The sequence below is a fragment of the Tachyglossus aculeatus genome, chromosome 1 (assembly GCF_015852505.1).
Source record: "Tachyglossus aculeatus isolate mTacAcu1 chromosome 1, mTacAcu1.pri, whole genome shotgun sequence".
NCBI classification, from domain to species: domain Eukaryota; kingdom Metazoa; phylum Chordata; class Mammalia; order Monotremata; family Tachyglossidae; genus Tachyglossus; species Tachyglossus aculeatus.
In genome coordinates this window covers 9,960,487-9,985,361 of record NC_052066.1, presented here as the reverse complement: position 1 = coordinate 9,985,361, position 24,875 = coordinate 9,960,487, and the positions used below count along the sequence as shown (strand labels likewise).

Genomic DNA, 24,875 nt, shown 5'->3' with positions numbered 1-24,875 from the left:
CACAGAGAATATAATAGTAATAATAATAATAGCATTTATTAAGCGCTTACTATGTGCAAAGCACTGTTCTAAGTGCTGGGGGATACAATAATAATAATAATAATGGCATTTGTTAAGCGCTTACTATGTGCAAGGCACTGTTCTAAGTGCTGGGGAGGGGAAACAAGGTAATGAGGTTGTCCCATGTGGGGCTCACAATCTTAATCCCCATTTGACAGATGAGGGAACTGAGGCACAGAGAATAGAATAATAATAATAATAATAATAGCATTTATTAAGCACTTATGTGCAAAGCACTGTTCTAAGTGCTGGGGGATACAATGATAATAATAATAATAATGGCATTTGTTAAGCGCTTACTATGTGCAAGGCACTGTTCTAAGTGCTGGGGAGGGGAAACAAGGTAATGAGGTTGTCCCATGTGGGGCTCACAGTCTTAATCCCCATTTGACAGATGAGGGAACTGAGGCACAGAGAATTGAATAATAATAATAATAGCATTTATTAAGCGCTTACTATGTGCAAAGCACTGTTCTAAGTGCTGGGGGATACAATAATAATAATAATAATGGCATTTGTTAAGCACTTACTATGTGCAAGGCACTGTTCTATGTGCTGGGGAGGGGAAACAAGGTAATGAGGTTGTCCCATGTGGGGCTCACAATCTTAATCCCCATTTGACAGATGAGGGAACTGAGGCACAGAGAATATAATAGTAATAATAATAATAGCATTTATTAAGCGCTTACTATGTGCAAAGCACTGTTCTAAGCTCTGGGGGATACAATAATAATAATAATAATGGCATTTGTTAAGTGCTTACTATGTGCAAAGCACTGTTCTAAGCTCTGGGGGATACAATAATAATAATAATAATGGCATTTGTTAAGCGCTTACTATGTGCAAAGCACTGTTCTAAGCACTGGGGAAACAGGGTAATGAGGTTGTCCCACGTGGGGCTCACAGTCTTAATCCCCATTTGACAGATGAGGGAACTGAGGCACAGAGAATAGAATAATAATAATAATGATAATAATAATAGCATTTATTAAGCACTTACTATGTGCAAAGCACTGTTCTAAGTGCTGGGGGATACAATAATAATAATAATAATAATGGCATTTGTTAAGCGCTTACTATGTGCAAGGCACTGTTCTAAGTGCTGGGGAGGGGAAACAAGGTAATGAGGTTGTCCCATGTGGGGCTCACAATCTTAATCCCCATTTGACAGATGAGGGAACTGAGGCACAGAGAATTGAATAATAATAATAATAATAATAGCATTTATTAAGCGCTCACTATGTGCAAAGCACTGTTCTAAGTGCTGGGGGATACAATAATAATAATAATAATGGCATTTGTTAAGCGCTTACTATGTGCAAGGCACTGTTCTAAGTGCTGGGGAGGGGAAACAAGGTAATGAGGTTGTCCCATGTGGGGCTCACAATCTTAATCCCCATTTGACAGATGAGGGAACTGAGGCACAGATAATATAATAGTAATAATAATAATAGCATTTATTAAGCGCTTACTATGTGCAAAGCACTGTTCTAAGCTCTGGGGGATACAATAATAATAATAATAATGGCATTTGTTAAGCGCTTACTATGTGCAAAGCACTGTTCTAAGCACTGGGGAAACAGGGTAATGAGGTTGTCCCACGTGGGGCTCACAGTCTTAATCCCCATTTGACAGATGAGGGAACTGAGGCACAGAGCATATAATAATAATAATAATAATAATAATAATAATAATAGCATTTATTAAGCGCCTACTATGTGCAAAGCACTGTTCTAAGTGCTGGGGGATACAATAATAATAATAATGGCATTTGTTAAGCGCTTACTATGTGCAAGGCACTGTTCTAAGCGCTGGGGAGGGGAAACAAGGTAATGAGGTTGTCCCATGCGGGGCTCACAGTCTTAATCCCCATTTTACAGATGAGGTAACTGCGGCTCAGAGAAGTTAAGTGGCTTACCCAAGGTCACACAGCAGACACGTGGTGAAGCCGGGATTCGAACCTATGATCTCTGACTCCAAAGCCCAGGCTCTTTCCCCTGAGCCACGCTGCTTCCCCGGGTAATCGAAGTTGTCCTACGTGGCGCTCACAATCTTAATTCCCATTTTACAGATGAGGGAACTGAGGCCCAGAGAAGTTAAGGGACTTACCCAAAGTCACACAGCTGAGAAGTGGCAGAGCTGGGATTAGAACCCATGACCTCTGACTCCCAAGCCCGGGCTCTTTCCACTGAGCCATGCTGCTTCCCCAGGTAGGGAAGCTCTTCCCCACTCGGGAAGATCCCGGGCCTGAGAGCCAGAAGGACCTGGGTTCCTATCCCCGCTCCGCCACTTGACTGCTGTGTGACCTTGGGCAAGTCATTTCGCTTCTCTGAGAAGCTGCTGAGAAGCAGCGTGGCTCAGTGGAAAGAGCCCGGGCTTTGGAGTCAGAGGTCACGGGTTCAAATCCCGGCTCTGCCACTTGTCAGCTGTGTGACTTTGGGCAAGTCACTTCACTTCTCTTAACAGGAGCAGCGTGGCTCAGCGGAGAAAAGCATGGGCTTTGGAGTCAGAGGTCATGGGTTCGAATCCCGGCTCCGCCACATGTCTGCTGTGTGACCTTGGGCAAGTCACTTCACTTCTCTGAGTCTCAGTTCCCTCATCTGTAAAATGGGGATTAAGACTGTGAGCCCCACGTGGGACAACCTGATCACTTTGTATCCCCCAGCGCTTAGAACAGTGCTCTGCACATAGTAAGCGCTTAACAAATGCCATCATCATCATCATCATTTTTCTCTGGGCCTCAGTTACCTCATCTGGAAAATGGGGATTAAGTCTGTGAGCCCCACGTGGGACAACTTGATTACTGTGTATCTACCCCAGCGCTTAGAACAGTGCTTTGCACATAGTAAGCGCTTAATGAATGCCATTATTATTATTCTCTGGGCCTCAGTTCCCTCCTCTGGAAAATGGGGATGAAGACTGTGAGCCCCACGGGGGACAAGGACTGTGTCCAACCTGATTAATTTATATCTCACCTAGTGTTTAGAACAGTGCTTACTATTATTAACAATAATAATAATTATTATTATTATTATTGTTATTTTGAGCCTGGGGGAGGGAGGGAGTAGAGCTGTTCTGAGCCCAGAGGAGAGGTGGGGGAAGTAGGGCTGTGTGGCTTAGTGGCTAGAGCACTGCTCTGCACATAGTAAGCGCTCAATAAATACGATTGATGATGGGAATCAGAAGAACCTGGGTTCTAAACCCAGCCCCTCCACACATGTACTGTGTGAGCTTGGGTAAGTCACTTCACTTCTCTGGGCCTGAGTTCCCTCATTCATTCATTCATTCAATCATTGAGCACTTACCATGTGCAGAGCACTGTACTAAGCGCCAGAGAAGCAGCATGGCTCAGTGGAAAGAGCCCGGGCTTTGGAGTCAGAGGTCATGGGTTCAAATCCCAGCTCCGCCAATTGTCAGCTGTGTGACTTTGGGCAAGTCACTTCACTTCTCTGTGCCTCGTCTGTAAAACGGGGATGGACTGTGTGCCCCCCGTGGGACAACCTGATCACCTTGTATCTCCCCCCTCGGTGCTTAGAACAGTGTTTTGCACATAGTAAGCACTTAATAAATGCCATCATTATTAGTAGTAGTACAATAAACAGGAAACGGTGACATTCCCTGCGCACAATGAACCTACAGCCTGGGGCGGGGGGAGTCAGACGTGAATACAAATAAATAAAATGACAGATGTGTTCATAACGTGGTGTGGGGTTGGGAAGAGAGGAAGAGCAAAGGGAATAATTCAGGATGAAGCGGAAGGGAGTGGGAGGAGAGGAAAAGTGGGGCTTAGCCTAGCAAGGCCTTTTGGAGGAGATGGGCCTTCAGTAATAATAATAATAATAATAATAATAATAGCAGCATTTGTTAAGCGCTTACTATGTGCCAAGCACTGTTCTAAGTGCTGGGGTAGATACAAAGTAATCAGGTTGTCCCACATGGGGCTCATAGTCTTAATCTCCATTTTATGGATGAGGGAACTGAGGCCCAGAGAAGTTAAGTGACTGTCCCAAGGTCACACAGCAGACAAGTGGCGGAGCCGGGATTTGAACCCATGACCTCTGACTCCAAAGCCCGGGCTCTTTCCACTGAGCCACGCTGTAAGGCTTTGAAGGCGGGGAGAGTCGTTGTCTGTGGGATGTAAGAGAAGCAGCGTGGCTCCGTGGAAAGAGCACGGGCTTTGGAGGCAGAGGTCATGGGTTCGAATCCCGACTCCGCCACATGTCTGCTGTGTGTGACCTTGGGCAAGTCACTTAGCTTCTCTGAGCCTCAGTTACCTCATCTGGAAAACGGGGATTAAGACTGTGAGCCCCACGTGGGACAACTTGATCACCTTGTATTCCCCCTCAGTGCTTAGAACAGTGCTCTGCGCATAGTAAGCGCTTAACAAATGCCATTATTATTATTATTATTATTAAGGAGGGAGGGCATTCCAGGCCTGAGGCAGGACGTGGGCCAGGGGTCAGGGGGCGAGACAGGGGCGAGAGAGGCCCGAGGAGAAGGTGAGCGGCAACTGAGGAGCGGCGTGTGTGGGCTGAGAGGGAGGAGAGAAGCCAAATGAGGTGGTGGAAGACTGAAAATCCAATGGTGAGGAGTTTTTGTTTAATGCAGAGGTGGACGGGCAACCACTGGAGTTTTTTGGGGAGCGGGGTGAAACGTCCTGAACGTTTTTGTAGAAAAATGATCCAAGCAGCAGAGTGGAGTGTGGACAGGAGTGGGGAAGAGACAGGAGGCTGGGAGGTCAGCAAGGAGGCTGATGCAGTCACCCAGGCGGAAGAGGAGGAGTAATTGTACAGAGAAGCAGCGTGGCTCAGTGAAAAAAGCACGGGCTTTGGAGTCAGAGGTCATGGGTTCAAATCCCAGCTCCGCCAGTTGTCCGCTGTATGACTTTGGGCAAGTCACTTCTCTTATGTGTTGCCAATTTGTACTTCCCAAGCGCTTAGTACAGTGCTCTGCACATAGTAAGCGCTCAATAAATACGATTGATTGATTGATTGATTGATTCTCTGTGCCTCAGTTACCTCATCTGTAAAATGTGGATGAAGACTGTGAGCCCCTCGTGGGACAACCTGATCACACTGTATCCGAACAGTGCTTCACCCGTAGTAAAAACTTAACAAACGCCATCATCATTATTATTATTATTACTAACGTGGTGGCAGTTTGGAATGGGGATGAAGACTGTGAGCCCGATTCATTCAGTCACATTCATTGAGCGTTTACTGTGCGCAGAGCACTGTACTAAGCGCTTGGGAAGTACAAGTCAGCAACATATAGAGACGGTCCCTGTCCGACAACGGGCTCACAGTCTAGAAGGGGGAGATAGACAACAAAACAAAACAAGACGATAGGTGTCAATACCATCAGAATAAATAGAATTATAGCTATATACACAGCATTAATAAAATACAGTAATAAATATGTACAAATAAAATAAATAGATTAATAAATATGTACAAATATAAAGTGCTGTGGGGAGGGGAAGGGGGTAGGGCAGAGGGAGTGAGGGGGGCGATGGTTGGGGAGGAGGAGGAGAGGAAAAAGAGCACTGCGGGCTAGGGACTGGGTCCAGCCCGATTTGCTTATATCCACCCCAGAGCTTAGTACAGTGCTCAGCACATAGTCAGTGCTTAACAAACACCACAATTATTATTATTATTATCAATTGATATCGACCCCAGTGCTTAGAACAGTTCTTGGCACACAGTGAGTGCTTAATGGGGATTAAGACTGTGAGCCCCCTGAGGGACAACCTGATCACCTTGTAACCTCCCCAACGCTTAGAACAGGGCTTTGCACATAGTAAGCGCTTAACAAATACCATCATTATTATTATTATTATTAACAGGTACTACAATTATTATTATTATTATTGTTCATTTATTCAATCATATTTATTGAGCGCTTACTGTGCGCAGAGCACTGTATTAAGCGGTGGGGAACGGGGCCAGGGGAGCAGCCGTGATGAGAACCCTGTGCCCCCTGAGCCCACCCCTCCGGATCCTCCGGTCCCCAGAACTACATCAAGGCCAAGAAGTATCCGACCAGCACCGGAGTGGAGGTGATCAACGACGGAGCGGAGCCCGCCACCTTCCAGCAGCTCTTCCAAAAGTGGACCGTCCCCGGAAGCACCTCGGGCCTTGGCAAGACCTACACCGTGGGAAGCATCGGTGAGCCCACAAGGCCCAAAATCCGAGATCTCTTCCCATCCGGGGTGCTCCCCCAGCTCCACCTCCACGGCCCTAGGTCTCCCAGCAATGCCCTCCAAAGGCCTGGACCCCCCGTCCCAGCTGTGCCCCCTTCCAATCTTTGCCCCCCAAGCGGGTTTATTCATTCAATCGTATTTAGGCCCTCCGCCGACTCCGTCCCCAGATTCAGAGTGGGGACGGGGGAGACTGGGCCTCCCCTAGAAGCTCCTTTCGTCTCCTGGACTTCAGGTGGCATCATCATCATCATCATCAATCGTATTTATTGAGCGCTTACTATGTGCAGAGCACTGGACTAAGCGCTTGGGAAGTACAAATTGGCAACATATAGAGACAGTCCCTACCCAACAGTGGGCATCCCCTCCTCCACCTCCCAGTCATTCATTCATTCATTCATTCAATCGTATTTATTGAGCGCTTACCGTGTGCGAAGCGCTGGAAGTACAAGTCAGCCACATGTCGAGCCGGTCCCTACCCAACAGCGGGCTCACAGTCTAGAAGTGGGAGACGGACAACAAAACAAAACATGTAGACAGTCCTGGCCTCCCTCTCCCCTCTTCCTCGCAAGGCCTATGTTGGCATTTATTAAGCGCTAACTATGTGCAAAGCACTGTTCTAAGCGCTAGAGAGGTTACACGGTGATCAGGTTGTCCCACGGGGGGCTCCCCATTTTACAGATGAGGGAACTGAGGCCCAGAGAAGTGAAGCGACTTGCCCAAAGTCACACAACTCACAATTGGCGGAGCCGGCATTTGAACCCATGACCTCTGACTAGCGGGTAGACCCCGGGCCCCGGGAGTCATAAGGTCATGGGTTCTAATCCCGGCTCTGCCACCGATCTGCTGGGTGACCTTGGGCAAGTTACTTCACTCTTCTGGGCCTCAGTTCCCTCATCTGTAAGATGGGGATTGAGAGTGGGAGCCCCACGTGGGACAGGGACTGTGTCCAGCCTGATTATCTTGTATCTACCCCGGCGCTCAGGACAGTGCCTTGCCCATAGTAAGCACCTAATAGATCATCATCATCAATCGTATATATTGAGCGCTTACTGTGTGCAGAGCACTGTACTAAGCGCTTGGGAAGTACAAATTGGCAACATATAGAGACAGTCCCTACCCAACAGTGGGCTCACAGTCTAAAAGAATAATAATAGATGCCATTACTACTAGGCCAGCCCAGCTCTGTCCCCAGATTAAGGAGATGATGGAGTGGGGACGGGGCGAACTGGGCCTTCCCTAGAAGCCCCTTCCTTCCCCAGGAGGGGGGTGGAAGGGGAGGGCGTCCAGACGGCAGCCCCCCAACTCACCCGCCCCCCTCTCCTCGGTCTCCCCCACCCCCAGCCAAGGTGGAGCAGGTGAAGTTTGACGCGGAGTCGCTCCACGCGCAGCCCCAGGTGGCCGCACACGAGAAGATGGTGGACGACGGATCCGGAGAAGTGGAGGTGAAGGGAGGAGAGGGGAGGACTGGGGAAGGGGGGAGATGGGCAGGGGGTCGCAGCGGGGCGGAGGGCGAGGAGGCGACTCCCGTGGTCCTGGGGCTGGGCGGCGCCGGGCCTTGGGCCTGGGGCTGACCATGGTCCCCGCGGGTCGGGGGTCTTCAGGTGTGGCGCATTGAGAACCTGGAACCGGTGGCTGTGGAGCCGCGTTGGCTGGGCCACCTGTTTGGGGGTGATTGCTACCTTATCCTCTACACATACTACATCAACCAGAGACCCCACTACCTCATCTACATCTGGCAGGTATGAACCCCCTCCTCCAGACGGCCCTCCACTCTCCCCCATCCCGCTCCTCCCCCGCCGGCCCTCTTCCCCTCCCTGCCCCCTTCTAGACTGTGAGCCCACTGTTGGGTAGGGACTGTCTCTATATGTTGCCAACTTGGACTTCCCAAGCGCTTAGTACAATGCTCTGCACACAGTAAGCGCTCAATAAATACAATTGATTGATTGCCCCATCCAGCCCAGCACCTCTGGGCAGCCCTCTTTCCTTCCCCCACCTGAAGACAATCCCCTCTCCCCTCCTCAACTTGTCCACCTCAGAGCATGCCCCTTCCCCACCTTCCCCCTTCCCTTTTTTAAAAATGGCATTTATTAAGCGCTTACTATGTGCCAAGCACCGTTCTAAGCGCTGGGGCGGATACAAGGTGATCAGGTTGTCCCACGGGGGGCTCACAGTCTTCATCCCCATTTTACAGATGAGGGAACTGAGGCCCAGAGAAGTGAAGTGACTTGCTCAAAGTCACACAACCGACAATTGGTGGAGCCAGGATTCAAACCCATGACCTCCGACTCCAAAGCCCGGGCTCTTTCCACTGAGCCACGCTGCTTCTCCTATAATAATTGCATTTGTTAAGCGCTTACTATTTGCAAAGCACTGTTCTAAGCGCTGGGGGGGTGGGGATACAGGGTGATCAGGTTGTCCCACATGGGGCTCACAGTCTTCACCCCCATTTTCCAGATGAGGTAACTGAGGCATGGAGAAATTAAGTGATTTGCCCAAAGTCACACAGCTGACACGTGGCGGAGCCGGGATTAGAACCCAAGCCCACGCTCTTTCCACTGAGCCACGCTTTTCCCCTGCAACCCTCCTTCCTCACCCAATTTCCTGACCCCTCTCCTCTCTTAGCCCCACATTTTCAGTAAGCGCTCAATAAATACAATTGATTGATTGATTGATTGATTGATTTTGGAACCCTCCTCCAACCCCCTTTGATATCTCCCCCACTCATTTCTGCCCTTCCTCTCCCAGGTCTCGGCCCTCGCCCCCACCCCAGATCTCTCCCTGGCTTTCACTCACTCATTCACTTATTCAGTCAGTCAGTCAGTCTTATTTATCGAGCGCTTACTGTGTGCAGAGCGCTGTACTAAGCGCTGGGGAAAGTACAATGCAAGAATAAACAGGGATATTCCCTGACCACAAGAAGCTCACGGTCTAGAAGCAGGGGGAGACAGACAGCAATACCAATAAAGAAATGACAGATATGGACAAAAGTGGTGTGGGGCTGGGAGGGGGGAAGAGCAAAGGGAGGGAGAAATTAGGAAAAGTGGGGTTTCATCTGGGAAGGCCTCTGGGAGGAGGTGGGCCTTCAACATGGCTTCGACGGAAGGTAGAGTCACTGTCGGATTTTCAAACCTTCCTATCCATCTTGCCCTATCCAACTGCCTTTTTTACGTTATTTTTTAAGCCCTTACTATGTGCCAAGCACTGTTTTTTTTTTCATTGGCATTTGTTAAGCGCTTACTATGTGCAAAGCACTGTTCTAAGCGCTGGGGAGGATACAGGGTGATCAGGGTGCCCCACGTGGGGCTCACAGTCTTCATCCCCATTTTACAGATGAGGTAACTGAGGCTCAGAGAAGTGAAGTGACTCGCCCAAGATCACACAGCAGACATGTGGCGGAGCCGGGATTCGAACCCATGACCTCTGACTCCAAAGCCCGGGCTCTTTCCACTGAGCCACGCTGCTTCTCTACTGTTCTAAGTACTGGGGTCGATACCAGCTAATCAGGTCGGACACGGTCCGTGTCCCACAGTCTCCCTCCCCATTTTACAGATAATAATAATGATGGCATTATTAAGCGCTTACTATGTGCAAAGCACTGTTCTAAGCGCTGGGGAGGTTACAAGGTGGTCAGGTTGCCCCACGGAGGGCTCCCAGTCTTAATCCCCATTTTCCAGATGAGGTAACCGAGGCACAGAGAAGTTAAGTGACTTGCCCAAAGTCACACAGCTGACATGAGGAACTGAGGCACAGAGAAGTGATGTGATTTAGAGAGAAGCAGCACAGAGAAGCAGCGTGGCTCAGTGGAAAGAGCTCAGGTTTTGGAGTCAGAGGTCATGGGTTCAAATCCCGACCGCCACTTGTCAGCAGTGTGACTTTGGGCAAGTCACTTCGCTTCTCTGAGCCTCAGTTACCTCATCTGGAAAATGGGGATTAAGAGTGTGAGCCCCACGTGGGCCAACCTGATCACCACGTAACCTCCCCAGCACTTAGAGAAGCAGCGTGGCTCAGTGGAAAGAGCCCGGGCTTTGGAGTCAGAGGCCATGGGTTCGAATCCCGGCTCCGCCACTTGTCAGCTGTGTGACTTTGGGCAAGTCACTTCACTTCTCCGTGCCTCAAGTTACCTCATCTGTAAAATGGGGATTAAGACTGTGAACCCCCCGTGGGACAACCGGATCACCTCGTAACCTCTCCAGCGCTTAGAACAGTGCTTTGCACATAGTAAGCACTTAATAAATGCCATTATTATTATTAGAACAGTGCTTTGCACATAGTAAACGCTTAATAAATGCCATTATCATTATTATTTACCCAAGGTTACACAGCAGACAAGTGGCTAAACTGGGATTAGAACCCAGGTCCGTCTGTCTCCCAGACACGGGATCTACCTACTAGGCTATATTGCCTTCTAGACTGTGAGCCCGTTGTCGGGTAGGGACCGTCTCTATATGTTGCTGACTTGTACTTCCCAAGCGCTTAGTACAGTGTTCTGCACCCAGTTAGCGCTCAACAAATACGATTGAATGAATGAATGCTTTTCCCAACATCTCCCCCTCCCCATCTTCCCAGTCTCCCCAACAGCCCCTACTCCTTCCCATAGTAATAATGATAATTTTTTAGACTGTGAGCCCACTGTTGGGTAGGGACTGTCTCTATATGTTGCCAACTTGTACCTCCCAAGCGCTTAGTACAGTGCACTGCACACAGTAAGTGCTCAATAAATACGATTGATAGATTGATTGATGATATAATGATAATTATGATATTTCTTAAGGGCTCACTGTGTGCCAAGCACTGTACTGAGCATTGGTGTAGATAGAAGATGTTCACGTCCCACATGGGGTTCGCGGTCTAAATAGGAGGGAGACTAGGGATCGAATCCCCAGTTTGTGGATGAGGTAACCGAGGCACTGAGGAGTGAAGTGGAGAAGCAGCGTGGCTCAGTGGAAAGAGCCCGGGCTTTGGAGTCAGAGGTCATGGGTTCAAATCCCGGCTCCGCCACTTGTCAGCTGGGTGATTTTGGGCAAGTCACTTCATCATCATCATCAATCGTATTTATTGAGCGCTTACTGTGTGCAGAGCACTGTACTAAGCACTTGGGAAGTCCAAGTTGGCAACATATAGAGACAGTCCCTACCCAAAAGTGGGCTCACAGTCTAAAAGGGGGAGACAGAGAACAAAATCAAACATACTAACAACTCTGTGCCTCAGTTACCTCATCTGGAAAACGGGGATGAAGACCGTGAGCCCCCCAGGGGACAACCTGATCACCTTGTAACCTCCCCAGCGCTTAGAACAGTGCTTTGCACATACTAAGCGCTTAATAAATGCCATCATTATTATTATTAAGTGACATGCCCAAGGTCACGTAGCAGACAGGGTTTAGAACCTGGGTCTTCTGACCCTCAGGCCCGGGATCTTCCCACTAGGCCACACTGCTTTTCCATCTCCCGACCTCCCTTCCCATCCTTTGTCCGGACGGGCAGCGTTCTGTCCAAGGAGGGGTGTGAGGGTGGGTTTGTTTGTTTGTTAAGGGCATTTATTGAGTGCTTACTATGTGCAAAGCACTGTTCTAAGCGCTGGGGAGGTGACAAGGTGATCAGAAGCAGCAGAGAAGCAGCGTGGCTCAGTGGAAAGAGCCCGGGCTTTGGAGTCAGAGATCATGGGTTGGAATCCCGACTCCACCCCATGTCTGCAGTGTGACCTTGGGCAAGTCACTTAACTTCTCTGAGCCTCAGTTACCTCATCTGTAAAACGGGGATGAAGACCGTGAGCCCCACGTGGGACAACTTGATCACTTTGTATCCCCCCCAGCGCTTAGAACAGTGCTCTGCACACAGTAAGCGCTTAACAAATGTCATCATTATCATTATTATCAGGTTGTCTCACGGGGGGGGGCTCACATGTATATATGTTTGTACATATTCATTACTCTATTTATTTTACTTGTACATATCTATTCTATTTATTTTTTGTTAATATGTTTGGTTTTATTCTCTGTCTCCCCCTTCTAGACTGTGAGCCCACTGTTGGGTAGGGACCGTCTCTATATGTTGCCAACTTGTACTTCCCAAGCGCTTAGTCCAGTGCTCTGCACACAGCAAGCACTCAATAAATGCGATTTGATTAATTCCCATTTTACAGATGAGGGAACTGAAGCCCAGAGAAGTGAAGTGACTTATAATAATAATAATAATGGCATTTATTAAGCGCTTACTATGTGCAAAGCACTGTTCTAAGCGCTGGGGAGGTTACAGGGTGATCAGGTTGTCCCTCAGGGGGCTCCCAGTCTTCATCCCCATTTTCCAGATGAGGGTACTTGAGGCCCAGAGAAGTGAAGTGACTCGCTCAAAGTCATGCAGCTGATAATTGGCGGTGCCGGGGTTTGAACCCAAAGCCCGGGCTCTTTCCACTGAGCCACGTCTGGTTTGGCCTCCCTCCACCCCTCACCTCCGCAACCTCCCTCAATTCCCTCTGGAAGGAGGGAGGAAAGGAAGGAGGGGGAAGACAAGGTCAGGAGAGCTAAGGGAGGGGCCCGCAGGCTCAGACCCCCACCAACATCAAACTCATCAATCGCATTTATTGAGCGCTTACTGTGTGCAGAGCACTGTACTAAGCGCTTAGCACTGCCGTTGGCTTTAAAATCCTCCATCCCCTCGCCCCCTTCTACCTCACCTACCTACTCTCCTCCTCCAGCCCGGCCCGCACACTTGGCTCCTCTAACACCTTCTCCCTGGGCCTCCATCTCGCCTCCCTTGCCATCGACCTCTCGTCCACATCCTGCCTCTGGTCTGGACCTCCCTCCCTCCTCAAATAGGGAAGCAGCATGGCTTCCCTATTCCCCCTTCCTTCCTCTCCCCCTCGTCCCCCTCTCCATCCCCCCCATCTTACCTCCTTCCCTTCCCCACAGCACCTGGATATATGTTTGTACATATTTATTACTCTATTTATTTATTTATTTTACTTGTACATATCTATTCTATTTGTTTTATTTTGTTAGTATGTTTGGTTTTGTTCTCTGTCTCCCCCTTTTAGACTGTGAGCCCACTGCTCGGTAGGGACTGTCTCTATATGTTGCCAACTTGTACTTCCCAAGCACTTACTACAGTGCTCTGCACACAGTAAGCGCTCAATAAATATGATTGATGATGATGATGATGCTTAGTGGAAAAAGCCAGGGAGTCGGAGGTCACGGGTTCTAATCCCGGCTCCGCCACTTGTCAGCTGTGTGACCTTGGGCAAGTCACTTAACTTCTTTGGGCCTCAGTTCCCTCCCCTGTCAAATAGGGATGAAGACTGTGAGCCCCGCGTGGGACAACCTGATCAATCAATCGTATTTATTGAGCGCTTACTGTGTGCAGAGCACTGGACTAAGCGCTTGGGAGGTACAAGTTGGCAACATCTAGAGACAGTCCCTACCCAACAGTGGGCTCACAGTCTAAAAGGGGGAGACAGAGAACAAAACCAAACATCCTAACAAAATAAAATAAATAGAATAGATATGTACAAGTAAAATAAATAGAGTAATAAATATTACAAACATATATACAGGTGCCGTGGGGAAGGGATGGGGGGGATGGAGAGGGGGACAAGGGGAAAAGGAAGGAAGGGGCTCAGTCTGGGAAGACCTGATCACCTTGTATCTACCCCAGCGCTTAGAACAGTGCCTGACACATAGTAAGCGCTTAACAAATACCACTATTATTATTATTACTGGGAGTCAGAGATCATGGGTTCTAATCCCGGCTCCGCCACTTGTCAGCTGTGTGACCTTGGGCGAGTCACTTAAATTCTTTGGGCCTCAGTTCCCTCCTCTGTCAAATAGGGATGAAGACTGTGAGCCCCGCGTGGGACAACCTGATTACCTTGTATCTACCCCAGCGCTCAGAACAGTGCTTGACCCATAGTTAACACTTAGCAAATACCATCATTATTATTATTATTATCATTCTACCAACAGACAATGACTCTCCCCAACTACAAAGCCTTATTGAAGGCCCATCTCCTCCGAGAGGCCTTCCCAGACTAAGCCCTCCTTTCCTCTTCATCATCAATCATCAATCGTATTTATCGAGCGCTTACTGTGTGCAGAGCACTGTACTAAGCGCTTGGGGAGTACAAGTTGGCAACATAGGGCCTCTTCTCCCACTCCCTTCTGCTTTGCCCTGATTCGCTCCCTTTCTTCATCCACCCCCACCACCATTTATTTATTGATATCAATGTCTGTCTCCTCCTCTGGACGGTAAGCTCGCTGTGGGCAGGGAATGGGTCTGTTTATTGTTGCACTGTTGATTCATTCAGTCGTATTTATTGAGCGCTTACTGCGTGCAGAGCACCGTACTAAGCTCTTAGGGGAGTAGCACTCTGCATACGGTAAGCGCTCAATAAATATGATTGACCGACTGACCGACTGCATCCCATCGGCCCCACAGGGCAGCTCGGCCACCCAGGACGAGATCGCGGCCTCGGCCTACCAAGCCGTCATCCTGGACCAGAAGTACCAACAACAGGCCGTGCAGATCCGGGTGACCATGGGCAAGGAGCCGCCCCACCTCATGGCCATCTTCAAGGGCCGCATGGTCATCTACAAGGTGAGGGGGAGGGATCAATCAATCAATCAATCAATCGTATTTATTGAGCGCTTACTATGTGCAGAGCACTGTACTAAGCGCTTGGGAAGTACAAATTGGCATCACATAGAGACAGTCCCTACCCAACAGTGGGAGCCCGCCTTCCCACTCCCACTCCCTCTCTCCCAGCCCTGCTCCCCTGCGGCTCCCATCCCACTCATCCCAGCTCCCTGCTCCATCCCGGACACACATGTATATTTATTATATATTACACATTTGAGAAGCAGCGTGGCTCAGTGGAAAGAGCCTGGGCTTTGGAGTCAGAGGTCATGGGTTCAAATCCCAGCTCCGCCGCTTGGCAGCTGTGTGACTTTGGGCAAGTCACTTCACTTCTCTGGGCCTCAGTTCCCTCACCTGGACAATGGGGATGAAGACTGTGAGCCCCCTGTGGGACAACCTGATCACCTTGTATCCCCCCAGCGCTTAGAACAGTGCTTTGCACATAGTAAGCGCTTAACAAATGCCATTATTATTATTATTATTATTATTATTATTATTATCATTACCCTGAGGCGCAGGCAAGCAGGAAGAGGCCGAGACCACCACCTCACCATCACCACCACCGCTGCGTTCTCCTCCTTCTCATCCTCTTCATCCTCTTCCTTGTCCTCCTCGCCTCTTCCTCCTCATCCTCCCCATCCTCATCTTCCTCATCCTCCTTGTCCTCTTCCTCCTCCTCCTCTTCATTATCCTTGTCCTGGTCCTCCTTCTCATCCTTGAGAAGCAGCATGGCTTAGTGGAAAGGGCATGGGCTTGGGAGACAGAGGTCATGGGAGACTGTGCGCCCGTTGTTGGGTAGGGACCGTCTCTATATGTTGCCAACTTGTACTTCCCAAGCGCTTAGTCCAGTGCTCTGCCACACAGTAAGCGCTCAATAAATATGATTGAATGAATCAATAAATAATGGGTTTTAATCCTGGCTCTGCCACTTGTCTGCTGGGTGACCCTGGGGAAGTCACTTCACTTCTCTGTGCCTCAGTGACCTCAATTGTAAAATGGGGATTAAGACTGTTGAGCCCCACGTGGGACAACCTGATTACCTTGTCTCTACCCTAGCGCTTAGAACAGTGCTTGTCATGTAATAAGCGATTAACAAATAACATTATTATTATTCTTATCAATCAATAAATCAATCAATCATATTTATTGAGCGTTTACTGTGTGCAGAACACTGTACTAAGCGCTTGGGAAGTACAAGTTGGCAACATATAGAGACAGTCCCTACCCAACAGTGGGCTAACACTCTAAAAGGGGGAGACAGAGAACAAAACCAAACATACTAACAAAATAAAATAAATAGAATAGATATGTACAAGTAAAATGAATAAATAAATAAATAGAGTAATAAATATCATCCTCCTTGTCCTCTTCCTCCTCCTCATCCTCGTCCTCCTCTTCATCATCCTTGCCCTGGTCCTCCTTCTCATCCTTGAGAAGCAGCGTGGCTTAGTGGAAAGAGAGACAGTGGCTTGGGAGACAAAGGTCATGGGTTCTAATGGGTTTTAATCCTGGCTCTGCCACTTGTCTGCTGGGTGACCTTGGGAAAGTCATTTCACTTCTCTGGGCCTCAGTGACCTCATCTGTAAAATGGGGGTGAAGACTGCTGAGCCCCACGTGGGACAACCTGATTACCTTGTCTCTACCCCAGTGCTTAGAACAGTGCTTGCCAAGTAGTAAGCAATTAACAAATACCATTATTATAATTATCCTCCTCCTTGTCCTCTTCCTCCTCCTCCTCCTCCTCCTCTTCATCATCCTTGTCCTGGTCCTCCTTCTCATCCTTGAGAAGCAGCGTAGCTTAGTGGAAAGAGAGACAGTGGCTTGGGAGACAGAGGTCATGGGTTCTAATGGGTTTTAATCCTGGCTCTGCCACTTGTCTGCTGGGTGACCTTGGGAAAGTCATTTCACTTCTCTGGGCCTCAGTGACCTCATCTGTAAAACGGGGATGAAGACTGCTGAGTCCCACGTGGGACAACCTGATTACCTTGTCTCTACCGCAGCACTTAGAACAGTGCTTGTCAAGTAGTAAGCAATTAACAAATACCATTATTATTATTATCCTCCTCCTTGTCCTCTTCCTCCTCCTCCTCATCCTCCTCTTCATCATCCTTGTCCACGTCCTCCTCCTCATCCTCCTTCTCATTCTCCTCCTTGTCCTCATCCTCCTTCTCATCCTCCTCCTTGATCTTTTCCTCCTTCTCATCCTCGTCTGCCCTGTCCTCCTCCTCCTCGTCATCATCCTCGTTCATTCATTCATTCAATCGTATTTATTGAGCGCTTACTGTGTGCAGAGCACTGTACTAAGCGCTTGGGAAGTACAAGTTGGCAACATATAGAGACGGTCCCTACCCAACAGTGGGCTCACAGTCTAGAAGGGGGAGACAGACAACAAAATGAAACATATTAACAAAATAAAATAAATAGAATAGTAAATATGTACAAGTAAAATAAAGTAATAAGTATGTACAAACATATATACAGGTGCTGTGGGGAGGGGAAGGGAGGTAGGGAGGGGGATGGGGAGGGGGAAGAGGAGGAGAGGAAGGAGGGGGCTCAGTCTGGGAAGGCCTCCTGGAGGAGGTGAGCTCTCAGTAGGGCCTTGAAGGGAGGAAGAGAGCTAGCTTGGCGGATGTTGGGAGGGAGGGCATTCCAGGCCCGAGGGAGGACGTGGGCCGGGGGTCGACGGCGGGACAGGCGAGAGCGAGGCCTAACAGTGAGGAGATTAACGGCAGAGGAGCGGAGGGTGCGGGCTGGGCTGGAGAAGGAAAGAAGGGAGGTGAGGTAGGAGGGGGTGAGGTGATGGATGGACGGCCTTGAAGCCGAGGGTGAGGAGTTTTTGCCTGATGCGTAGGTTGATTGGTAGCCACTGGAGATTTTTGAGGAGGGGAGTAACATGCCCAGAGCGCTTCTGCACAAAGATGATCCGGGCAGCGGTGTGAAGTATAGATTGAAGTGGGGAGAGACAGGAGGATGGGAGATCAGAGAGGAGGCTGATGCAGTAATCCAGTCAGGATAGGATGAGAGATTGAACGAGCAGGGTAGCGGTTTGGATGGAGAGGAAAGGGTGGATCTTGGCAATGTTGCGGAGGTGAGACCGGCAGGTTTCGGTGACGGATTGGATGTGAGGGGTGAACGAGAGAGCGGAGTCGAGGATGACACCAAGGTTGCGGGCTCGTGAGACAGGAAGGATGGTAGTGCCGTCAACAGTGATGGGAAAGTCAGGGAGAGGGCAGGGTTTGGGAGGGAAGATAAGGAGTTCAGTCTTGGACATATTGAGTTCTTGTCCTCATTCTCGTCCTCCTCCTTGTCCTCTTTCTCATCCTCCTTCTCCTCGTCTTCCTCTTCCTCTTCATCATCCTCGTTCTCATCCTGTTCCTCCTCCTCCGCCTCCTCCTCCGCCTCCTCCTCCTGTCAATCAATCAATCAATCATATTTATTGAGCGCTTACTATGTGCAGAGCACTGTACTAAGCGCTTGGGAAGTACCAATTGGCAACATATAGAGACAGTCCCTACCCAACAGTGGGCTCACAGTCTAAAAGGGGGAGACAGAGAACAGAACCAAACATACCAACAAAATAAAATAAATAGGATAGAAATGTACAAGTAAAATAAATAAATAAATAGAGTAATAAATATGTACAAACATATATACATATATACACTGCACCCTGTCAGGGGTGGACCACTAAAGATGGAGTCATTCCATGCCACGCACTGCCCACCCCTCAGCCCCTCATCCGGGGTCCCAAGTGGGCAGGGAGGGGAAAAGGGAGGGGGCAAGTGTTTTGATAAAGCGTGAAAGGATGAGGTCAGAGGTGCAGGTGGCGGGGATAATAATAATAATGATAACAATGTTGGTATTTGTTAAGCGCTTACTATGTACCAGGCGCTGTGCTAAGCGCTCGGATAGATAGAGAAGCAGCATGGCTTAGTGGAAAGAGCCCGGGCTTGGGAGTCAGAGGATGTGAGTTCTAATCCCGGCTCTGCCACTTGTCTGCTGCGTGATCTTGGGCAAGCCACTTAACTTCTCTGGGCCTCAGTTACCTCATCTGTAAAATGGGGATTAAGACTGAGCCCCACGTGGGACAGCCTGATTACTTTTTATCTACCCCAGCACTTAGAACAGTGCTTGGCACATAGTAAGTGCTTAACAAATCCTATTATTATTATTATTAACAAATATCATCATCATCATCATTATTATTATTGTTATTACAAGCAAATTGGGTTGGACACAGTAGTCCCTGTCCCACGTGGGGCTCACAGTATTGGTCCCCATTTTACAGATGAGGGAGCTGAGGCCCAGAGAAGTGACCTGCCCAAGATCACACAGCAGACAAGTGCGGCTTAGTGGAAAGAGCCTGGGCTTGGGAGCCCGAGGTTGTGGGTTCTAATCCCGGCTCCACCGCTTGTCAGCTGTGTGACTTTGGCAAGTCACTAACATCTCTGTGCCTCAGTTACCTCATCTGGAAAATGGGGATTAAGACTGTGAGCCCACGGGGGAAAACCTGATAACCTTGTATCTACCCCAGTGTTTAGAACAGTGCTTGGCACATAGTAGGCGCTTAACAAATACCATCATCATTATTATTATGTGACGGAGCTGGGATTAGAACCCATGACCTTCTGACTCCCAGGACTGTGCTCTAGCCACTAGGCCATGCTGCTTCACTACTCCATCACTGTGGTATTTACTAAGCGCTTACTATGTGCTAAGCACCGGGATAGATGCAAGGTCATCAGATCAGGCACAGTCCCTGTCCCGCATGGGACAGTAGGAGGGAGAGCACGTACTGAATCCCCATTTTCCAGATGGAGAAACTGAGGCTCAGAGGACGTGAAATGACTTGCCCAAGGTCACAAAGCAGACAGGTTCCAGAGCCGGGAGTAGAACTCAGGTCAATCAATCAATCAATCAATCAATCCAGGCTTTGGAGTCAGGGGTCATGTGTTCTAATCCCCGCTCCACCAACTGTCAGCTGTGTGACTTTGGGCAAGTCACTTCACCTCTCTGTGCCTCAGTTCCCTCATCTGTCAAATGGGGATTAAAACTCTGAGCCCCCCCGTGGGACAACCTGATCACCTTGTAACCTCCCCAGTGTTTAGAACAGTGCTTTGCGCATAGGAAGCACTTAACAAATACCATCAATATTATTATTAATCAATTGTAATTATCAAGCACTTATTGTATGCAGAGCACTGTACTAAATGCTTGGGAGAGTGCAATACAACAAAATTGGCAGATTCGTTCCACCCTTCTTGACGAGCTCACAGTTTAAAGGTGAAGATGGACATTAATAGAGAATTGCAGAGAAGCAGCGTGGCTCAGTGGAAAGAGCCCGGGCTTTGGAGTCAGAGGTCATGGGTTCAAATCCCGGCTCCGCCACTTGTCTGCTGTGTGACTTTGGGCAAGTCACTTCACTTCTCTGGGCCTCAGTTTCCTCATCTATAAAACGGAGAGGAAGATGGTGAGCCCCACGGGGACAACCTGGTCACCTTGTATCCCCCCCCAGCGCTTAGAAAAGTGCTTTGCACATAGTAAGCGCTTAACAAATGCCATTATTATTGTCTCCCCCTTTTAGACTGTGAGCCCACTGTTGGGTAGGAACCGTCTCTATATGTTGCCAACTTGTACTTCCCAAGCGCTTAGTCCAGTGCTCTGCCCACAGTAAGCGCTCAATAAATACGATTGATGATTAATAGAAATAAAGAAATGACAGATAGGGACGGAAGCGCTGTGGGGTTGTGGGGTGGACGTGGTGAATAAAGCGTGCAAACTCAAGGGCAGCGCAGAAGGGAGTGGGAGAAGAGGAAATGAAAGGTTAGTCCGGGAAGGCCTCTCGGAAGAGATGGGCCTTCGATAAGGCTTGGAACGAGAGTCATTGCCTGTCAGATATGAAGAGGGAGCGGCGTTCCGGGCCAGAGGCAGTCAGTCTACTATATTTATTTATTGAGTGCTTACTGCGTGCAGAGCACTGGACTAAGCCCTTGGGCGAGGGCAATAAAGCAATATAAACGGGCAGGACGGGGGCGAGAGGTCGGCGGAGAGATAGCTGAGGCCAAGGTACAGTAATTGGCATTAAAGAAACAGCGTGGCTCGGTGGAAAATCAATCAATCAATCAATCAGTCGTATTTATTGAGCGCTTACTGTGTGCAGAGCACCGTACTAAGCGCTTGGGAAGTACAAGTTGGCAACATATAGTAAACCCGGAAACCGGGAAGAGCAGCTCCTTCTATGCTGTTAGGCTGGGCTCGAGGCGATAGATTCTGGGAGTGTCGGGTGGTAACATCTGAAGTGTCAACTTGTTGGCACTTGTACGTATGTTGCCAACTTGTACTTCCCAAGCGCTTAGTACAGTGCTCTGCACACAGTAAGTGCTCAATAAATGTGACTGAATGAATGAAAAGTGGCAGGTCGGAGACTACTAAGGTAGTATTAAGGTTTAAGGGGAAGCAGCGTGGCTCAGTGGAACGAGCCCGGGCTTTGGAGTCAGAGGTCGTGGGTTCAAATCCCGGCTCCGCCACTTGTCAGCTGTGTGACTTTGGGCAAGTCACTTCACTTCCCTGGGCCTCAGTTCCCTCATCTGTAAAATGGAGATGAAGACTGTGAGTCCCACGTGGGACAACCTGATTACCTTGTATCTGTCCCAGCGCTTAGAACAGTGCTTTGCACATAGTAAGCGCTTAACAAATACCAACATTATTATTATTATTATTATTATTATATAGAGACAGTCCCTACCCAACAGTGGGCTCACAGTCTAAAAGGGGGAGACAGAGAACAAAACCAAACATACTAATAAAATAAAATAAATAGAATAGATAGGTACAAGTAAAATGAATAAATAAATAGAGTAATAAATATGTACAAACATATATACATATATACAGGTGCTGTGGGGAAGGGAAGGAGGTAAAATGGGGGGGATGGAGAGGGGGGCGAGGGGGAGAGGAAGGAAGGGGCTCAGTCTGGGAAGGCCTCCTGCAGGAGGTGAGCTGTCAGTAGGGCCCGGGCTTTGGAGTCAGAGGTCATGGGTTCAAATCCTGGCTCCACCAATTGTCAGCTGGGTGACTTTGGGCAAGTCGCTTCACTTCTCTGGGCCTCAGTTCCCTCATCTGTAAAATGGGGATTAAGACTGCGAGCCCCCCCCACTGTGGGACAACCTGATCACCTTGTAACCTTCCCAGCACTTAGAACAGTGCTTTGCACATAGTAAGCACTTAATGAATGCCATCATTACTATTAGAGGAGTGAAGTGTGTGGGCTGGATGGGATTAGGAAAGTAGTGGGGTGAGGTAGGAGGGGGGCAAGGTGGTGGATGACTTTAAAGCCAATCGTGTGGAGTTTCTGTCTGATGCAGAGGTGGATGGGCCAACACTGCAGGTTTTTGAGGAGTGGGGAAACGTGGGCTGAACGTTTTTGTAGAAAAATGATCCGGGCAGCAGAGTGAAGACTAAGTGCTCAGTACAGTGCTCTGCACACAGTAAGCGCTCAATAAATACGATTGATGATGGACTGGAGTGGGGAGAGACAGGAGGCTGGGAGGTCAGCGAGGAGGCTGATACAGTCATCCAGGCGGGAGAGGATGAGTGCTTGGATCCCTTCTAGACTGTGAGCCCGTTGTTGGGTAGGGACCGCCTCGATATATCACCAATTTGTACTTCCCAAGCGCTTAGTCTCATGCTCTGCACACAGTAAGCGCTCAATAAATACGATTAAATGAATGAATGAATCAGCATGGTAGCAATTTGGACGGAGAGGAAGGGACGGACTTTAGCCATGCTGTGAAGGTTGAAACTGACAATATTTGGTGACAGTTTGAATTCTGACACCTGCCTACAAGGTTTGTTTTGTTGTCTGTCTCCCCCTTCCAGACCCTACTGAAAGCTCACCTCCTCCAGGAGGCCTTCCCAGACTGAGCCCCCTCCTTCCTCTCCCCCTCGCCCCCCCTCCATCCCCCGCCTTACCTCCTTCCCTTCCCCACAGCACCTGTATATATGTATATATGTTTGTACAGATTTATTACTCTATTTATTTATTTTACTTGTACATATCTATTCTATTTATTTTATTTTGTTAATATGTTTGGTTTTGTTCTCTGTCTCCCCCTTCTAGACTGTGAGCCCACTGTTGGGTAGGGACTGTCTCTGTATGTTGCCACCTTGTACTTCCCAAGCACTTAGTACAGTGCTCTGCACACAGTAAGCGCTCAATAAATATGATTGATTGATTGATTGATTGATTGATTGTGAGCCCGTTGTTGGGTAGGGACCGTCTCTATATGTTGCCGACTTGTACTTCCCAAGTGCTTAGTACGGTGCTCTGCACACAGTAAGCGCTCAATAAATATGATCGAATGAATGAATGTGGGTTGAATGAGAGAGAGGAGTCGAAAGTTACGGGCATGTGAGGCAAGGATGGTGGTACCGTCTACAGTGATGGGAAAGTCATGGGGAGGACGGGGTTTGAGTGGAAAGGTGAGCCCCTTCTAGACTTTGAGCCCACTGTTGGGTAGGGACCGTCTCTATATGTTGCCAACTTGTACTTCCCAAGAGCTTAGTACAGTGCTCTGCACACAGTAAGCGCTCAATAAATATGATTGAATGAATGAAAGGTGAGATCTATTACAGACATGTTCAATTTGCAGTGTTGCTGGGACATCCAAGTAGAGATGTCTGAAGGCGGGAGGAGATTCATTCATTCATTCATTCAATCGTATTTATTGAGCGCTTGCTGTGTGCAGAGTACTGTACTAAGCGCTTGGGAAGTAGAAGTCGACAACATATAGAGACGGTCCCTACCCAACAATGGGCTCACAGTCTAGAAGGGGGACACAGAAAACAAAACAAAACATGTAGACAGGTGTCAAAACCGTCAGAATAAATAGAATTATAGCTATATGCCTATTATTAACAAAATAAATAGAATGGTAAATATGTACAAGTAAAATAAAATAGAGTAATAAATCTGGACAAACATATATACAGGTGCTGTGGGGAGGGGAAGGAGGAAGGGCGGGGGGGATGGGGAGGAGGAGAGGAAAAAGGGGGCTCAGTCTGGGACCGAGACTGGAAAGAGGGAGAGAGATCAGGACTGGAGGGGGAGATTTGGGAATCACCCGCATGGAGGTGGGAGTTGAAGCCATGAGGTGAATGAGTTCTCCATTCATTCAATCATTCAATCGTATTTATTGAACGCTTACTGTGTGCAGAGCATTGTACTAAGCGCTTGGGAAGTACAAGCTGGCAACATATAGAGACGGTCCCTACCCAACAACGGGCTCATTCATTCATTCATTCATTCAATCGTATTTACTGACCGCTTACTGTATGCAGAGCACTGTACTAAGCGCTTGGGAAGTCCAAGTTGGCAACATATAGCGACGGCCCCTACCCAACAGTGGGCTCACAGTCTAGAAGGGGGAGACAGAGAACAAAACAAAACATATTAACAAAATAAAATAAATAGAATAAATATGTACAAGTAAAATAAATAAATAAATAGAGTAATAAATCCGTACAAACATATATACATATATACAGGTGCTGCGGGGAAGGGAAGGAGGTAAGGCGGGGGGATGGAGAGGGGGAGGAGGGCTCACAGTCTCCAAAGGAGTGGGTGGAAATGTTAGTATGTTTGGTTTTGTTCTCTGTCTCCCCCTTTTAGACTGTGAGCCCACTGTTGGGTAGGGACTGTCTCTATATGTTGCCAATTTGTACTTCCCAAGCGCTTAGTACAGTGCTCTGCACATAGTAAGCGCTCAATAAATACGATTGATGATGATGAGGACCCAGAACTGAACCGTGAGGGACCCGCACAGTTAAGGGGTGGGAGGAACCCACAAAAGAGACTAAGAAAGAGCGGCAGTAGAGATAGGAGGAGAACCACAATAAGCACTCAGTAAATAGGACTGAATGAACCAGGAGCGGGCAGAGTCAGTGAGCCCTTTCTTGGGTAGGGACCGTCTCTATATGTTGCCGAA

At 48.6% G+C, this 24,875-nt stretch overlaps 1 protein-coding gene across 1 annotated transcript in view; it reads left to right on the top strand.

Moving 5' to 3' along the window:
• Window positions 1-24,875, top strand: part of VIL1 (villin 1) — a 94,130-nt gene that overhangs the window by 21,874 nt on the left and 47,381 nt on the right. Inside the window, exons 9-12 of the mRNA XM_038744255.1 lie at window positions 6,074-6,227; window positions 7,604-7,704; window positions 7,864-8,001; window positions 14,692-14,850. Of these exons, the coding sequence (XP_038600183.1) occupies window positions 6,074-6,227; window positions 7,604-7,704; window positions 7,864-8,001; window positions 14,692-14,850 (552 nt within the window). The remainder of the gene's footprint in view (window positions 1-6,073; window positions 6,228-7,603; window positions 7,705-7,863; window positions 8,002-14,691; window positions 14,851-24,875) is intronic.